At 42.3% G+C, this 14037-nt stretch overlaps 1 protein-coding gene across 7 annotated transcripts in view; it reads right to left on the bottom strand.

Moving 5' to 3' along the window:
• Positions 1-9603: 9603 nt before the first annotated feature.
• epha7 (eph receptor A7) overlaps positions 9604-14037 on the bottom strand; it is a 54782-nt gene continuing 50348 nt past the window's right edge. For all 7 annotated transcript variants that reach the window (XM_031581120.2, XM_031581121.2, XM_031581123.2 and 4 more), the window contains exons 16-17: positions 13673-13828; positions 9604-13337 (exon numbers count right to left, since the gene is read on the bottom strand). In XM_031581120.2, coding sequence (XP_031436980.1) covers positions 13223-13337; positions 13673-13828 — 271 coding nt within the window. In that variant the 3' untranslated portion in view covers positions 9604-13222. The remainder of the gene's footprint in view (positions 13338-13672; positions 13829-14037) is intronic.

The raw sequence follows: 14037 nt of genomic DNA, 5'->3' as shown, positions 1-14037 counted from the left end.
TGCATACACAGTGCTTATGAGAGTCTTATTGGTGAACCAAAGTACAAAGTACCAAGGTATGAATGAAATTGACACAAACATGTCACCAAAAACGTTTGAGGGGGTTTATATGACATCAGTAGAAATGTACAAAAGTGTCAAAGTTTCTCTTGCCAAAAAGTAATCAGTTTGGGATCTATCTAATCTCAAGACTCACAAGGGTAATAGAAGTATCTGTTTGCATAATGATGTTTCCCCCACTGAGTCCAATGCCTGGCATAGTTCCGGGGGCTGACGGGGCTTACAGTGTGTGCATAGCAAATCTTTCCATTTCTTTCCACGTCTCCCTGGCAAGGGGTGTGAAATGCATGGAATATTTCAACTCAATTGGCATTCCCAAACAATTCCAGCACAGGCTTCCACTGATCTGACACATACTTTGCTAATGCTTATAAAAACAGTGTTTTGAACCTTTGCATTCTACTGAAGGATTTAGTTCTTTATTTGTCTTTGCGCATTTCTAGCTTGCCACATGGTACGTTTTCTTAAGTGAACTTGTAGACATCATAAGGCAAATATGTATCCATTGTGTGGAGCCTGAACCATTCTCCCATGATTTCCTGCAGACCTTTTGAGCTTCTGTTTGGCCTGGCAAATCATATAGGCAGAGTCTGTCATTTGAGGCTGGGCGTTTTGTGAATGAGGTCTGGTCAGTACGTTAGACTCCCTCCATTCTATTTCTGTCATGTCCGTACTTCATATGAATTCCCTCCAAGTAAATGGCATAATTTGATATATTTGCAGTGAAAATAAGAAGAAATGCATTTTAGTCATGCTAGTCCAGAAATATTCGTCCCTTTGAGAGTCTCATTGGTTGCTTGAGACTGGTTTTATGTCCCTTAGTGGGACATTAAATCACTGAACACCAATTACACTGTTACAGGTTGATTTATGGGTTTATTTGCAATGACACATTAAAATACAATTAGCCTCTGGATCCAGAAAAATCTGAGTGTGTCCAGTAAAAAAACAACCAAAATGGCAAGGACGGATTCTGGGTTAGGACTGGAAGATGTTTTTTAACCATAGCCTTTGATGAAACAACATCGGACTTCTTAGGGAGTTCCTCAAATCAACATACCATACACTAGGATTATGGGGAAGATTAATGCTAGAAAATAGAAATCAAGTATTGATTTGAAGCCTTTGTTGTCACTGTATAGCTTTGCATACAACGAAGTCTGGAGTGCTGCTCCTGCTGGTGTCATGAGGGACAACATATAACAACACAAAAATACAACAAACTAAAAAAAGATTAAGAAGTAGAACAAAGTGCAGTGGTATGGAGTACAAGTACTTCCCCTGAGGTATGCTACACTATTGCACAGTCCTTGCATATCCTCCAAGCATAAATAGAGTAACATTATTGTCTTATACACATGGATAAGGTGACTGAGATGGCATAAGTGACTTGCAGTAGAATAAAGTGACTAAAGTATTAATACTGACATTGATATTTCACATTTTAGTGCATGTGTGGGTTTAACATTCTGATAGCCTTTGGGGAAAAGAACTGCCCTTTAGACGTGTGGTCCTTTCTCTTGTAAGAGTCTCAAGTAAGGGGTACTTAAAGCATTAAGCAGCTAAGTAAATCACTTTGCACCAATGTTCCACATACAGTTGGGTCACAACCCTGTAGTCTTTCACTTCACCCTTTGCTCCCAAAGTCACCTCCAGCAATGAATCTAGTTACTCCTAAACCATGGGCAAACCTTTCAGTCTCAGGCAGAGAGGGTTGCACATACCACCCAGAACTGGGATGAGGCAGTATAGCTGTTGTAAAATAACTACGCCTACCACTTGATTTGCATATACACAAAAACAATTGGTGAAAAATCCAGTTAAACAAAACACCATTTTCTTACCTCTATCAGTCTGAATAGAGCTTCGTTCTACTCACTCCATATTCCCTCTTAGCTACTCTGCACAGCTTTGGTAGTTAGTTCGCTCAACTTGCCAGCTGATTTGCACATTTATGAGAGACGAGGCCCATCCTAACAGCACCTAATCTGAGAGCAGAATCACAATCTACCTGCTGTCCCTTCCCGCTCATCAGCAGGCATCTGGATGAGGAACAGCTCTGATTGATTTACGACGCTCACAGCAAGCCCTCCACCGTGGGACTTCCCCTGCCCATATGGCCGTGTCATTTTAAGAACAAACACAGTTGTCATGGCATCCGTTTGGATAGGTGAATACAAAAAAGATGCAAATCAAATCAAATCAAATGCAATTAGCACCTATACATCAGTATCTGTTGATTCAAATGGATGCATACTCATAGTTTACTTTGTTTTGTAACTATTTGTGCCATTTGAATGCAATCATTGCATAGACCTCTTCCTGAGAAGTCCTTGTAGTTCAGGTTTTTGGTTCAGTATGTATCATGCACGCATGGCAGTTTGATGTGTACGTTGTGGTGTTATGACAAATAAAAAAAGCAACAAGGTTGAGTGACCCGAGCGTGGAGGGGAACGGAACAGATGTACAGCCACTCCGTGGCGACAGCTGGAGTGAGAGGAATGACCTGCTTACAAGACAGCTCCGTCAGCAGAAGCAACATGAATTCAATTGATCTTGATCCTGGGCATTGGAGCGACCCCAAGTATGGGGTCTGACAAAGGGGTCAGCAACGTCCGCCATCGTGAGTCAACGCCGCTTCCTCATGTGACGGAGTCAGAGAACAAGGAGTGTCACTTCAGACCCTCTCTGCTCCACTTCCCCTGTGCCCATCACAGTACAGCTCCCTCATGCCTTCCCCCAACCATAAACTAATTAACACAGGTGGAACATATGGCCACGGGAACATAATCGTATGCAAATCTCCAAGATACATTTCGGAGGGTTCATTTTGCCTGGGACACATGCCATGGTGGCAGCCAAAGCGTGATGTGTGGGGGGATGTGATATTTCCCTTTTTTTATTCAGGGCAGGGGGAAACTGTATTACAATCTACCCATTAACAAATCGTGCATGCTCTGGATAAACTGGAGATTTGGCTTTAAATGTATTTACTTATTTGTTTGAAATAGTTTATGCTACAGCTACTATTAATCGATGCATATTCATGCTTATCCAAAGAGCAGATGTTTTTTTCTCCTGTGGAGGATGGCAAGGGTGTGGACACAGAGAGGGTCCTTCTCCACAATAAGCATTTAGAAGCACACTGGCCATGATTTCCCCCAGGAGACTGTCTGAGTAGTTGGAAATGAAATGAGTCGAATGAGTTGAATTATCATGTGAAATTTTCGACCAGACACGGACTCTATTGAAAGACAGATCACCTTGAAAGTCCTCAGGATTAACATTATGGCTCACACAGTTCATTTACCAGAGGAATTATTGATGGCGCTGTTATAAAAATGTTCAATGGTGAAACCAATAATAAACCTGCCTGATCCGTCCATCATCAGAATGAGGGGAGGACAGATGTCCTCTTCACACAGACACCTACTGTGTGGATGTGTCACACATGGGCTGGTATGGGCTGGTGTGTGTGTGTGTGTGTGTGTGTGTGTGTGTGTGTGTGTGTGTGTGTGTGTGTGTGCGTGTGTGCGTGTGTGCGTGTGTGCGTGTGTGTGTGTGTGTGCGTGTGCGTGTGTGTGTGGTTGTGTGTGTGTGTGTGTGTGTCTTCTGAAGTGGAAGGGTGGGTGTTATCAAATGTGTTCCTAGTCTCAGCTGTGCCTCTTTGTCTTTGATGTCAGGACCTCAAGAGAAGCTGACATTACAGTATTGAGATCCGTGCGACTGTGGAATATGCCACCCAACACTGCACACTTTTCGTCAGATTTGAGTGTGCAGCCAACGAATAGCTGATTAGGCAGACCTTCGCTTGGATATGAGCACAAGGTTATTTTAAGTACATAATCATACACTGGAATGGACCTAAGGGCACGTTTAAATTACGTTGAGGTTTTCAGTTCTATAATAATGTATGTTCTGTCTATATGCTCCTTGATATGTATTGATTCCTGGCTTCCTTTAGCACAGTGGTAGCCTGCTATGAAATGCTATAATATGTGTGGTCTTAAACCAAATCGGCCAGTGTTATATTCCCATGTTATATTCCTATTTCTGTCTTGGTGTTTAGTCTTCCCAAACCTAATTCTCCAGCAGATGTGTACGACAGCTGACAGCTGCAATCACTAAAATAGAACAAACCATCAGAAATGAAAGCTACATTTCTCAATTACTTTTGAATGAGGATCAGGCACCTAATTTAGGAATCAGCAAATCTGCATAAATAAAAGCTGGAAAGCCACAAATGATGGGAACTGCATCAATTCCTCAAATTGATGAAGCCGGATTGATCTCTGAACTGAACATTTGGTCTGATGTTCAAATGGACTCAAAAGGCTAATTTGATGACATCTCATTGCCCTGTGTGATTTTTGATCTCTTGATAGATTTGGCTGAATACAGTTAATATCTGTCATCGACTTCCTCTATTTCATTGTTTGTTTTGTTTAGTCATATTTTATTAGCTGAAATCAATGAATCTGTTAGTGGAGGTGTTTTGTTTCATCTTGACCCGTTTTGCCTTTGATACCCTCTGCCAGTGAATTGGTAATGGGGGTTATGTTTTAGTATGGTTCTGTTCATTATTAAGAGCACTGTTGCTATCTCCCTCAAATGTAACAATAACTGAACACATTAATGTTAGTGTTATGTGTAAGAAATCAAAATCAATCAGGATGCATACAACATTTATCCTAGCAAAATACTAGAGGCTATTTCTTGTAGTATTGTGAACTCTTCGCGGGGTTTTGGTCATATTTCTCAAGTTCGTTGCGAGTACCAGCAAACGCATCAGCCTATGAATTCTAGCTATCATCGTTGTGTATAAAAAAAACACTTACATTAAGTTAAATTACTCTCAAGGGGCCAGACATGGAAAGACTTTGTGATGACCATTCCCAGCCTGGAGACAACGTGTTGAAATTGAAGTGCTGTTGCAAGCAAGCAACTAAATATGTCCCTATAGTCTTAGACTTCCCCTCTCTCCAACCCAATCTAACCATCTGAAATTAAAGAACATCCGCTATCTATACACATTTGGGAACTAATATACATTTTCTGTGTAAGATGGTCAATTTAAACTTGACATCATCATATTTGTGTCTATTTCACTTTAGCGCTTGTATGATTTCCCTTTGTGAAAGTCATTATTTAGGCCAGTGGAAAATGCAAATATAAGTAGCAGACAGGAGAGCACAGCACATGGGCCTGACATTTACAGGGACCTGCTCCTGTGTTCTGGCTTCCATGAGCATACTGCAGTTATTCCTATAGGAACCCAGGCATGATGAATACCGTTCAGCAGAGAGACCCTTATGCCCAGACCTCATCTCTACGCACTATACTTCACTGGCAAAGGTGACTGTTGGGTAACCTAGTTTAGAATGATTACACCACGAGGTTACAAGGGCGAATGTTCATCGTACATCACGGAGGCAGCCAAAACAGGCAAATACACCTGAGGTCAGTATATTGTAGGATAAAATCAGCCTCGGTTACTTTAAATTCTGTTGTAGTGTGAGGGGAGGAAAGATAAAGACCTCACTTTGCACTCTAAACCGCACAGAACCGTGTCATACTGAGGACATTACGAGGATTCAGAACACCTGCCAATTTCCACGTATGTCTCCAGCCTCTCACATGACTAGTGACAAAAACTTTATGCCCGTCCTTAGTCCTATCCCTTTCATTTTTTTTGTATTCTAAGTTTAGCTGCATTTACCATTACACTCAACAGGGGGGCACCAGGCCTCAATCAATACGGGTCCCATTAGAGCCCCCCGTGGCGCCCAGACTCTGGGCATCGACTCAGTGCCTGCTGGTGTGCTTGTCTAGCCTCCTCTCCTCCCATCCATCAGCTGTGAGTCCAGCGACCACCCAGCGCTCTCACAGGCACACACAGCTAATGGTGCTGTCCTTCTCACCCGCCTGGACCTGGGTTATACTGGTGAGGGCATAGTGCCTATGCTGAAACCACATATATCTGCTTAATTTAGAGATCTATACAATATTAACCATCTGTATCAGGCGATGGAGGAGCACTCAGGGACTGTTACATGTATGACATGGTAATAGATACATATTTCTGAACAACAATATCGACATCTTCATCATCATGTATAAGTATTAGTATTACGGTTATTTTACCTGTTGAAATTAAACCACAGCAAAATGTCCAGATGTAGCACCAAGTGATCGAACAAACATTTTTGAAAAGCATGAATTTAGTCTATCACGCATACCAATGTTGTCTGCTGTTATGGAAAGTAGCCCAAGAAAGTAGACCTTGGAGAATAGCATGTTGTTCACTCAGACAGATGAAGCTTGTCTATCAGGTCTATTTACCCAGTTCCTCACGCCACGTCCCCCTGAGACCTCTCCCGCTATCTATTCATTTTCATGAATAATGTCACACATCTCATGTGAGATGGCCAGATAGTAATGTCACAAAGCAGGCTCACATCTCTCCCCGAGCACAATTTACAATGGACTATTCTCCCATTTGGCCTCCTCTTCATGCCTCGCATTGCCAGCCAATGACACTGGCTGAGGAGATGCATACTTAGCCCTCACGCTGACCTCCCACCGCACGGAGCCCACGGAGCCCACGCAGCTCCTCCTGCCCTCTGTGCTCTGGATGCTACAGGTCACGTCGGATTTAAAAGATGCCTATTTTGGGTTTCTCTCTCATTTCTCATGAGAAATAAATCATTGCTCCCTCCCTGTGTGTGCATTGACCAGATATTCTGTTCCATTTATGAGATTCTACTTAACACGGGCCACTTTTATTCAGTCCAATTCTCAGGGAAAGTTGCCCAGGTCTTTTTAGTATCTGTTTATCATTAATAACATAAATCATCAGTGTAATCAGAGTTTGATCCCATTTCCCCATGCATACAATTTATTAAATCATGCACAAAACCTCAACTCTTCCTTCAGTCTATGCTTAAATTACTAACTATAGTGGAATATCTCATCTTTTTCCAACAGTTCCAACCACTTTATGACCAAGGCCTGTTTATGTCCCATCGCTATGGTAACCTTTGCATGACTGAAGAAGGTGCTTCACATGCAACATGAGCTAGCTCCGTGACCGACCAGCTAATGTCACACACACCATAACTCATCTCAGTCCACCGTGTCTTTGACCAGACCATCATATCTGCCAAATCTATCAGCATTTTCCAAAGAGGCATTGCCAGCCTGTGAAATTGATCATTGGCCCAGGGCAAGGCACTCTATGGAGAGGGAGGACATACAGTATTTTACCAGCCCCTAAATACTGCACGGTGCCACAGGCCAGGCCATAAAAAAGAATTGGTGTGGATCCAATGCAGTAAAGACATTAGGACTGAAATGGCCTCAGGTGGACTATGCGCTAACAGCATCTGAGACACTTTTAATAAACAATATAACGCACCTGACCCGAGTCACGGCTGTGCTTTTCATCTAAAGGGGAACTCTAAACAGCGAGAATCAGAACAATAGGGGCGACTGGCATTCTAAAGCAGGGGTATTAGATTAGCATGGTAAATGTAGGTGTCTATTATCCAGTGAGCGGCCTTAGGGCAAACGCTTTCAATCAGCTTGGCATCAGATTGTGCAATAAATGTCTTTCTTCATTGCGCTGGAATGACCCAATGATTATTGTTTTGAGCAGGTTTGAAGCGAAACCGGAGAAATGGTTCTGCTTTCATTATTTCAGTGAAGGGCATGGAAGCTACGCTTACAAATATAAAGGCTTTCCCCCAGGAATATTAAACGACCTTACTAAATGCAGTAAACACACAAAACAAATATGTTCTTAAGATATTTCTGAGGCATTTTCTGAGTCCACTGTGGAATGTCAAACTTCTTTGTTGAGAAGTTGAGAAGGCTGCAAAATGAAATATCATCAGCATCAGTACACACAAAAAGTAACACTATTCGCCTACACTGTCCACAATGGGTGCACTTTCACAGTATGGGAACATCTACAATGTGCTAAATTGGTTTTAATATTCAGACTTCAACATCTGCTCTGGTCCATATATTTGCGTTAGGTTTGGGTCATAAATTTGGCTTTGGGTATGATTACCTACACAGAGCAAAACAAAAAAAAATCTCAATAACAGGCTTTGCTCAGGTATATAGAACAATACATTTGAAATTATCTTTGTATTTTCATGAACTAGTTAAAAATTGCTTTTCCCAAACGACAACACACACACACACACACACCATTCTTCAACATTACTAACCCCATGAACCTCCAGACTTGTTCACCCCCACAAACAGAATTAGACGTGATAAATATCCTGCAGCCAAGTCAATGCCTCTTCTCAGGTTGCTTATGATTTACTGGCCGTCAGTCTCACATCTTTTCTGTGTTCTCACTCTCCTCGTGTGTGCAGAGTACAAATCTGCCTTTGGCTTTGAACCCAACCAGCCGCCCTACCCCAGTTCTGTTTTTCTCTTTCTCTCTCCTCACTCCCAGGCCTGCTGGTGGCTGGGAGGGGCCCACAGGTTACGCACTATTTGCCTGCCTTCCACTGCAGCCTTCCCCAAAGACGGGGCATAATGGGAGGTGGAATGTGAGCCTCCGTTATCTAAACCCGGGGTCATGGTCCTTTAATTCAACAGAGAGGAGGCTGGATTTTATGAAGCCAAGAATTTTCCAGTCAATTTCAACCGTTTCCTGGAATCACCCAGACTTAGGAGTTCTTTATTAAAGACGCAAATAGGTAACATTCAAAGAATCAAGCAAGGGACTTTTGTGCTATTACTGAATATTAAATCATTTCTTTAAATCAAGTCTTTCTATCACTTTAAAGTGTTTTTTTTTTGGGTCTCTCTTTCTGGGTGCATTTGCTCCGGTTAATGTGACATATAGTTTTTGTGTTAAGCTCTCAGAAGACTTGGATAGAAGATGTTTAGTCAGTAGAAACATTTAGGGTTGGTATCAAAGCCTGAATCTGCAGAGGGGTGAACATTGTTAGCTTCATGTTTAAACAACCTGACACTTTCAGGGGAAAGGCGACGTGTTCTTCTGGAGTCCTTCCATCTGCCTGTAAGACATCATGTTGTTGAGGTTGTACCGGTCTTCATAAAATAAATATTGAAATATCTGTGGAGATGTAATCTTTATAAATCCATTAAGTTTGCTTTGTTTAAATCCCAGGGGATGGTATTCAATTAAGTTCAATTTTACTATTATTACTTTGGAACATCGCTAATGTCTTTTTAATGGCATGTCCCATGTCTGCCCTCCGCCAGCCAAATCATATACCCACACTGAGAGTGAGAGAGAGAGAGAGAGAGAGTGAGTGAGAGAGAGAGAGAGAGAGAGAGAGAGAGAGAGAGGGAGGAAAAGAGTACATGATATTATCTTTGATCCAGGCCTGTGACTGCAACTTTGTCACTAACCCTTCATCATACAAACCTTAAACTTATCTGACCTCAGCAGGCGATGGAACCAAAAAACACCATCTTCAGTACCATCCACTGAAGAGCTGGGCCTCAAAGGCTATTGTGGTTCATGAGACAAACGCAAGACAAGAATCTTTCTATAGATTGTATTATATTTTCCAAAAATATATGTACAGTCTATTACAAAGATTACAAAGCAAAAAGAAATGTCTATGTAACAAGAAATTATCTAGGTAAATGATTTTACAATTCTGCAGTTGGAGAAAATACATTTGACCAGTGAATACTCTCAATACTTTCATCACAGAAAAAATAAATAATAAATCGACAATCCGCATCACTGTACATCAACCTAAAAGACAAAATAAAAACAAAATAAAAATCTAAATGGAAAACCTATCATCTGTCTTTGGTCCTAAATGAAAAAGTATGTACAACTGAAACGGAGAGACAATAATCTTCTGTGAGTGAGATAGAAAAATATAGTGCATTTTCAATGTATTCAGAACTCACTACAGAGTAATGTGTGTAAAAAACAACATTATAAATAAAATGTACAAGTTTTACAATTCGAACATATACAAAGTTTCCCTCTGATCTCTGTGGTCTTCCTCACACAATCAACAGTGCTGAACTCTTTGGAATCATCAGTCTCTTTCCATAAAGGGCTTTTCAACACTTTTCTTTCCAAAAAAGAAAATCTATAACACCGTGTTCATCCCACCAAAAGTCAATCCCTCCATCATAGACAAATTTTTTTATTTTGTCCCGATGACCAGTTCCTGATTTCCACCACGCTGCCAGTGTGAGTTAAGAAAGCGGGTTTTAAAACAACATTGTGAGTGTATCTGTCATTGAAGGGTCAGGATGTCTCGGGAGGTGGATTGATTGAATCTGGCTTTTAATCTCAATTTGGCCCAAAATTGCTGTCTCTACAGGAACCCAAATCCATACGGAGGGAAGGGCCTAGTGGCTGGGCCTGGGGACCCAGCGGGGCGGGCTGGAAGGGATCCGTGCTCTGTGGTGGGGAGGGGAAGGGGAGGGTGGGGGGGTGGCGGTTGAAGGGTAGAGTGACGAGACTGACTGGTGCACCACTGGGCTTTGTGCTGACTGAATGCCTTTACGCCACTGTTCAATTCAAAGGGCTGGCAGGGGCCCAACTGCTGAGGTTTGCTGTATGGAGAGCGAGTGGATCTGTAGCCCTGGCGGGCCGAGCGCTGGCCATGATCTGGCTCCTGGCTCCGGGGCAGAGGGGCAGAGGGACCCACACAAGGGGAGAGTCCCTTTGGAGAGGCGCACAATGGAAAATGGGGGGCGTGGGGGGGAATGACAAGCTACTGTTTCCAACCTGCGCTGCGGCTGCAGAAGCTGCTTTGCGGGTCATCGACAATATCAAAGTGTCACAACAAAACCCTGCAGCTTCAGTCAGTTCTTTTGGGGAAAAGGGAACAAGGGAACAAGCACTGCTGCCCCTGATCTACCTAAAATGACATTCTGTAATGTCAGATGAATAGCTCACTTTTGGGGCTTTCTAAATAACACTGCGTACACGAACCTACGTTATGCTTTCCAATTTTTCTGAAAGGAAAATAACTAACATAACTACGTTTCACTGAATGGAAGGAAATGGCTGACCCATTCATCAAGGGACCACAATGCTGATCACTAAATTAAGCAAAACATTCATTTGTTGTAAATACAATAGACTGTGATGGCACCAAAAACTGTTGACAGCACACAATTCCATCCATTGATGAGCAACAACAAAAAAGAAACAAACAAGAATTTCAAAAGACACATCATACCACAGAGGTACTGTTAGCATCATAACATTGCACAAAGGCCTGGACAGAAAGAGGTAAACCGTGAATGAAACAGTGGTGGCTCTCCTGTTGATTAGCTGACTACGCACAACACACCACATTTTTATCATTTCATCCTCGTCCTCCCTAGACAATTAAAAATCCTTAATTTAAGTGGTGAGAATATTCTCAAACAACAAGTAAAGCCCAGCAGTCACTTAATATCCCCATGGGGATGGGTAAACAACAAGGCCTGCCATCTGACTCATAAAATAGTTTGAAGTGGAGTACTGCTTCTCTTTACTTTCGGGAGAGCCACCCCAGTTCCACAACTTCCTCGAGGCACCCTTGCATTCGGTAGAGGTCATCTGAAATTCAGCTCTTAAGTATGTTTTGTAAAAACCGTAGCACCTGACTAAAGCGGAGGAGGCTCGTTCCCAGCTGGGGAAGTTATTGCTGCTTGGTCATCCTCTATCCTATTCAAGCTCATTCCTGACACTCCTCAAACGAACGAACGTGTCGTTCTATGCTTGGTTCAATTTGTTCAAGTTCAGGACAAAAGTTTCAAAACTGGAAAACCATCAGCCATGAGAAAGAAGAAATTAAGCCCATATTGACAAATACTTCAGCCACTTCAACACCCACAAAAATTGCAACATTTTGTAAATGTACTAGAACATTAAGGCAGTACTACTTCAACATTTTCATTGATTCACCTTCAGAAAAGATTCACAAATGGGAAAGACCTTTTTTTTGCTCTCAGGTATTATTATAGTGGCCAAAATATTTCACTAAATACAAAAACAAAACAAACAAGCAAAAAAAAAAAACTAAAAATGAATAACAAAACAAAAAACAATTAGTGCTATTTTTGAAAACTTTTCATTCAACTATTTCATTTCTCTAAGTGAAAAACTGAAAGATACTGTGTATTCCACATGATGGAATAATTCTGTGGTAAACATCAAAATGAATGTTACTACTTGAACACAGGGCTTTCACAGTAACAGAAGCTCTACATTGGTATAGTAATAACTCCAGGGATTACTCGAACAAACACAGCTCAAGACTTGTGTTCCTTCAAAATGGGACCATGTGTGTCAAATGCCGCCATCAAAACCACTCTGTAAAGTTGCAACTAAACTGAATGTTACGATCTGAAAGGTAAAATAACAACGTGTGGAAACTATTCACAACAAATACTTCATTGGATAGAGTGACGCATGGCACACTGGTCATTTCATAGTATCTCTGAATCGTCCTCCCCATGTGGGAACTTTGACCCTGTTATCAAGCCAAAGGAAAGGGGAAAACTAGGTAATAAACAAAACGCAGATGTACCATTAACACCACACTACATCAGAGTGGCCAGCATATCAAAGCAAATAGAACTAAGAAGATATTTTTTGAACCACTCTAAGGATATTTTTTTCTGTTGTGTTTTTTTGTGTGTTTGTTCTTCGTTCATAATTTAATACAAAAATCTGTATTGATGTCGCACAAATAACCCATAAAAGATCATAAAGATAAAAGAAAAACAAGGTAAAAAGCATCACACTAGTATTCAGAAGCTCCGTCTCCTCTTGATACACGTCTCCAAGTAAAGTCCCTCTGAGCCCTGCACTCGTCCGTGTCTACCGCGTGTCAACCACGTGTCTCTGTCTCTCTCCATCTGGGTGTCCTCTCTGCAGCACCACCTGCTCTCAGTGAGAGGGGGATCGCAAATCCTTTGCCAAAGTACAAAGGAATGATTTTTTTCATTCCGAAGATCCGGAACAAGAGCGAAGACGACGACGAAGACGACGACGACCAAAAAAAAAAAAGCACAACGTTTTGTCTTTATTGATTATCCTCGGTGGTGCCTGAGTGAGCTCCGAGCTCCGGGTCGTCTCTCCGGGGGGTGTCTCCTGATGCCCTCCCCCTGTGCGGGAGGCTGCGGAGGGAGGCCCCCCTCGTCACACCTGGACCCCGGTGCCGTGGAGGTGGAGCATCTGGGCCCTCATAGTCTGTATGCTGCTCATGATCTTCTTCTGATGGCCCACTAAAGTGATTCCCAAGCTCATCACATCCCTGGAGGAGAAGGAGGAGGAAACACAGTCATAAATCACAGAGTCAGACCATGAAGCGAGCAGCAGCAGGATTTATATAGACCCGATATTTCATTAATGAGGAGAGAAAAGGGTGAAGCTAGAAGTGAACTAAATGGCATGCATGTTCAGGAACTAAAGTGCTGGAGACTAAAAAAGCGGCCCCATCCTCCATGACAGAGCGGAGGGGAGAGAAATGGCCAGTGATGAAATTCCTCTTGACAGCTATCTGAAAGTTAACCACGCGTTTAATGGTGGCAGACTCTGCTGTGGGGGTACGGTTGGATTTAAAAGGGCAGCTACAAAACATCCTCTTACTCAATCGTCATCCTTGCCACCGATTCCAGCGAGCTGTAGCCAGCAGCTGTGAAGTTGTCTTTGTATCTCTCCATCTTAATGGCTTCCAACCAGTCTCCCACCGAGCGAAAAGTGGTGAAGTCTGGTGTGCTCTGATCCAACAGGGGACTGATGGGTCTGTGCATGGATCAGAGAGAGAGATTGCTAATGTCACACAAGCGGAAAAGCGTCAAATCAGCACAGCTAAACAGGAACCAAAATACAACGATTAGCAGGAGACGCCCAGGCGAGCTACAGCACAAATGATGACAGGAAGCTACGGGATTTTATTAAGTATGAAAATGGACATTTTGATCTAATTCAATTTGAAGGTGTAATGTGTTTTC

This window comes from Clupea harengus, chromosome 15, assembly GCF_900700415.2.
Source record: "Clupea harengus chromosome 15, Ch_v2.0.2, whole genome shotgun sequence".
In the NCBI taxonomy this organism is placed as follows: Eukaryota; Metazoa; Chordata; class Actinopteri; order Clupeiformes; family Clupeidae; genus Clupea; species Clupea harengus.
Note: the sequence above shows the minus strand (reverse complement) of the source record. Positions and strands in the feature narration are given on the sequence as shown.